This window comes from Poecilia formosa, unplaced genomic scaffold (assembly GCF_000485575.1).
Source record: "Poecilia formosa unplaced genomic scaffold, Poecilia_formosa-5.1.2 Scaffold715, whole genome shotgun sequence".
Lineage (NCBI taxonomy): Eukaryota > Metazoa > Chordata > Actinopteri > Cyprinodontiformes > Poeciliidae > Poecilia > Poecilia formosa.
The window spans coordinates 174,545-179,409 of record NW_006800654.1 but is presented as its reverse complement, the minus strand read 5'-3'; the positions used below and the strand labels follow the sequence as shown (position 1 = coordinate 179,409).

The 4,865-nt window shown below is 45.6% G+C and overlaps 1 protein-coding gene across 1 annotated transcript; it reads right to left on the bottom strand.

Annotated features, from left to right (window-relative positions):
* Positions 1-286: 286 nt before the first annotated feature.
* Positions 287-3,888, bottom strand: LOC103131080 (NADPH oxidase organizer 1-like). The gene is made up of 8 exons (XM_016666366.1): positions 3,542-3,888; positions 3,390-3,470; positions 3,178-3,250; positions 2,544-2,727; positions 2,278-2,474; positions 1,871-1,975; positions 1,670-1,787; positions 287-1,328 (listed from the first exon to the last, which is right to left on the bottom strand). The coding sequence occupies exons 1-8, from the start codon at positions 3,614-3,616 to the stop codon at positions 752-754; spliced, it is 1,410 nt and encodes a 469-aa protein (XP_016521852.1). The 5' UTR covers positions 3,617-3,888; the 3' UTR covers positions 287-751.
* Positions 3,889-4,865: the final 977 nt, after the last annotated feature.

The following is a 4,865-nucleotide window of genomic DNA, read 5'->3' as shown; positions in this document are numbered from 1 at the left end:
TTGTATTTATTCTCTTTTTTATGGAAGAAGTTTGTTGATGTAACTTATTTTTTATATTGACAGAAATCTGAAGATCTGCAGATAAAAACTGAAACAAATAAAACAATTTGATTCTGAACTGAACTGAATCGAACTGAACACTGAACTGAACTGAACTGAATCGAACTGAACACTGAACTGAACTGAACTGAACTGAACCGGTGTTGGGTGTGGTATGTATAATTGTGACCTGATGATTTCCATCATCTACTGAATCCAGTTGAATTATTACTGAGTTAAAGTAAACTTGTGTTTGAATATCAAACCTTTATTGTTTCACTGAAGCAAACAAAACGATGTGAGTTCAAACAGGTTGATTGATTCCATCAGCAGGTTTGAGAGGAAGAGGAAGAGGAAGGCATTCAGAGACGAAATGAATCAAAGTTTACATCAAGTTTTCTGCTTCACTGAAGCTACATACTGAACAGCTGAAACAACGTCTGCTGAGCCGTTTCTATGGTTACACAGGAAAAATGATCCAAAAACACAGCCGGTCAATATTTAGTTTGAAACACGTTAGTGAAAAATGACTAAATCTTTAGTTTGGATCTGTGACGTTAATGTTGAAGCAACATGGAGGAAAAATGACGGCAGAAGTAAAGCCAATTATTTCTGTTCATTTTTACAGTGCAACTGAACAAACAGCGCCCCCCAAAGTCCATATTTAGTTATTAATATGATAACAACGACTCGGTGCTTCAGTCCAAAGGTTCTACAGCCGGCTGTGGACCGGGTCGGCCTGCGGCTGCAGCCGGGTTCTGGAGGCCAGCGCCGCCTTGCGGGTCATGGTGCTGCAGCGCACCAGGATCTCCTGGGTGTCGGGTCTGCGGGGGACGCTGGGGGCCGGGGCCGGCTCGCTGCCGTTGGTCCCGGCCGACCTGGAGCTCCCGGTGCTGGACCTGGAGGAGCGGGTCGGGTCGGGGCGGCGCGACTCGTCCTTCAGGCTGGAGGAGGACGAGGCGCTGCTGGAGGAGAAGCTGGAGAAGATGGAGTCGTTGCTGCGGGATGCGGCTGATGAAGATGAAGATGAAGGCGCGGCGCCGTCCTGCAGCCAGCTCTCTGACAGCACATCCAGGGACTGCGCTCTGGGGAGCCGCTCCGGGACCGCGGACCCCCGCCTGGAGCCCGACTCCTGGTTCTGGACCGGCTGGGAGGAGCGGGAGCCCCGGACGCCGCTGGAGGCCAGGTTGAGGGAGGAGCTGTGCGGGTGGCGGCCGTGCAGCCCGCGCCGCGGGTTGCTGTAGGGCTGCAGGTACATGGAGGGCAGGTAGCCCACCCTGCCGCCGCACCTGGAGGGGGCGGAGTCAGAGTTAGGTCTGACAAACAGCAGCAGGACGGATCGATCAATCATACAGTCCTCCTCTAATTTAGTAATTGTTCCTCTAAAATGCATTTCAAATGAAAAGCGTCTCAGTCTGTTCATCTGTTCACCAGAACGTCACCGGTTCGGTTCTGGTCTAAAATCTCCTATTAATATCAAGTTATTAATCTAGAAAATAATCTGCGGACCAGATTCTCATGTTTGACCAAACCGCCACTAGAGGGCGTTAGGAAGTAAAATGTTGATTTTATTACTTCAACATTAATGTAATAATTTGTGTTTTTCTGAATGAATCCCGGTTGTCTGTACCTGACAAGCCACCAGCCGTCGTCAGACTTGCGCAGCACCTCGACCACGCAGCCGATGGCCACGCCCACCTCATCGGTCTTGGAGGTGGAGTAGTTCCTCACGGCGCAGTACAGGGACCCTGAAGGCAACACGCAGACCGCCCGTCAACATCTGCAGGAGGTTCTGGACGGAGTCCGGTCCAGGCGACGAAGAGCGACTCACCTCCCAGGAATCCTCCCTCCTCTTCCTCTTCTTCATCACAGAGCTCCAGGTAAGGCGCCGGAAACCAGGCCAACCGCTTGTCCTCGCTCTCCACCAGCCACCACCCTGCAGGTAACGGGCAATTAGCAGTTAGCATGCTGCTGCCATGGCCTGAACTCATGGCCACCCTTTGTACTCAGTAGAAAAGTTACAATAATTTGGTTTATTGAGCCATATATTTATTTTACAAACTAAATATTTAATTTGAAAACTAAACATTTAGTTGGGAAATAACATTTAGCTTCATAGCTTAATATTTAATTTGGAGCAAAATGTTTAGTTTGAAAACTCCACATTAAATATTTAGTTTGGATCAACTGTTCATTTTTTACAGCTTCATCAGTGGAGAGTTGCAGCTGCAGCCTGACCTGCCGGGTCTTTGATTAGGACGTCCAGCTTGTCGTCGGCGGCCGCCTTAAAGGTCCGGTTCTTGGTGTCCCTGGTCTCGTACGGCGCCACGCAGCGGTACGTCAGCGTGACGAACGGGTGCGTCACACTGCCCACCTGCTGGCTCCGCGCGCCACCCGCTGCGTCCTGCGCCTCGTCAGACATCAGGATCATGACGCTGCAGCAGACCACGTGTTAGAAACGGATCAAAGCGGCCCGCCGATACCCGACCGGAACCAGAACTCACGTGTTCTTGGTGAAGTCCGTCTGCAGGTCGTGATCTCTGGGCGTGAAGAACCGGGTGACCTCTGAACTCAAGGTCACGGTCTGATTGCAGCGCAGCAGCTCCTCGCAGTAACTCTGCAGGAAGCTCATCTGCCTCACCGACTTCCTGGATCCGGTCTGCTGCAGGCTGCTGCGCCGGGCCTTCCCTGGACCAGAACCAGAACCAGAACAAATTAATAAAATCAACTAAAGTTTCTCTAAAGATGAAAAATTATCAACATTTCAATCAACTGAGGCTCGTTTTGTCAGCGACTGTAAATAATATAAAGTAAATATTAAAGATTATTTTTTGCATCAAGAATGTTTTCATTGTAATAAAACCTTTAAAGCTTCATTCTGTGGAATTGATGAGTTAGTGAAATAAATAAACTTTTCATTAATGTTTGAATTGATCCCATCTGGAGACACTTTCAATCAACATTTAGTTTCTATTTTTAATGATTTTATACTAATTCCTTATAAAACAGATCCAGATCTGTAAAAATGGTGAACTGCTCCTTTTTCTCCACTTACTGACTGTTATTGTCATAAATCATAACATCATAAAACACACTGATGACTGTATTTTCTTCTCCAGGCTGGATTTATTTGCTCACCGGAGAACTTTGGGATTTTCCTGTCGTTCTTCCTGAAGGGATTAAAGTTTGGAAATCTCTTCTTCAGCTGCCCCTGTTGGAGAAATGTAGTCATTAAATGGGTTTTATTTGACTGTTCTTAATTTCTTTTATTGCACTTGGAGTGCTGATTGATTTATTATTATAAATTCAAATGATTTCATAGTTTGCAGCTCGGATTTTTCCTGACTTACATGAAATGACCGGAAGTCCTGGAAGGACCTGTAGATGATCACTTCCGACTCATCGGACCAGAGGACGGACAGCATGAAGGTCTGAGGAGGAGAGCTGATTATTTTTCTGACATGAGATTAATAAATAAAAACTTTGTGAGGTTTTAACCAACCTTCAGTCTCGGCTTCTCTCTGCGGACTCCTCCAATCAATCTGACGCTGATGACGTAGCGCTGATCTCCGGTCATCTTGCCGCGGTTCTGGTTCTGGTTCTGGTTCTGGTTCTCAGGTCAGCGGCTGCCGCTGAGGACGAGGCGGATGAAGGTGAGAATGTGAAGCTCCAACAGCCGCATCGCCTCTACTTATGTGAAATAAGAGGGCGGAGCCAGGATGCAGGGGGCGGGGCGTCAGCAGCAGCAGCACCGCTGGATGACGTAACACAGGTGAGGCACCAACCTGCCGCAGAGACCATAAAGCATCTTCAACCGGGAAACAGCCGCTGCATGAGATGGAATATGCAGAAGAACAAGGAACCAAAAATGTTTCAAACCATCATTCATATTAAAACCAACATGGCGGCTGTGATGGAAATGTAAACATCAAATATGTCATACAAAAGAAAAGATGTTTAAAATGAGGTAAAAGTAAAATCTGAAAAAGATCTTAAAAATAAAATGATGTTAAGAAGAAGAAACATATTTAAACAAATGAGATCAAACATAAATAAACATTTAGTTTAATGATGAAAACATGAATTCATCACATTCAGCGGCTGAGTGTCTGCCTGCCGTCATCAGGACTTCACTGCTGTCATCTGGCGCCAAGAAAACCGCTCACCTGCGTGTGTGTGTGTGTGTGTTAGCAGGTGTTTCTTCAAAGGGTTTATCGCTGCTCTCATCAGGTGGATGTGAAGCCCCTGCTGTGAAGGGATGCCAGCATTTATCTCACACACACACACACACAAACACACACACACACACACACACACACACACACACACACACACAGGCAGCACGTGCTTCGGCGTTGAATGTTGAGTTTGTGCAGCTTTGAACCTGAAACACGTGAGGTTTTTACGTCACAGGAATTATTATTTTTGTAAATTAATCAAATAAATTCTGTTTTTGGAGTAAATTTGGTTAAACTTTCCTCTGATTATTGCCTGATTATTGATCACAGCAGGGTCTCCACCCTGCACCTGTTTGGCTCTTCATAACTTTGGCTGTTTTAGTATAGATATAATAACAATAACATGCAGGTTTTGCATTAAATGTTTGGTTTTTCTTCTTATTAGTATTTAAACTATATTCTGCTTTTATACATGAGGAAAAACATCCATGTTGCAAATCTCTTGTTTTTATTTATTTCCAGACCTGAAAATAAAAATAAAGTTGTTTTGGACTGTAAAGGTTGCAGATCTCAGATTATCTGATGAATTATTATCTGAGCCGTAACTCATCACTGTTACAGTTTTCAATCTTAATCTGACAGAACTGA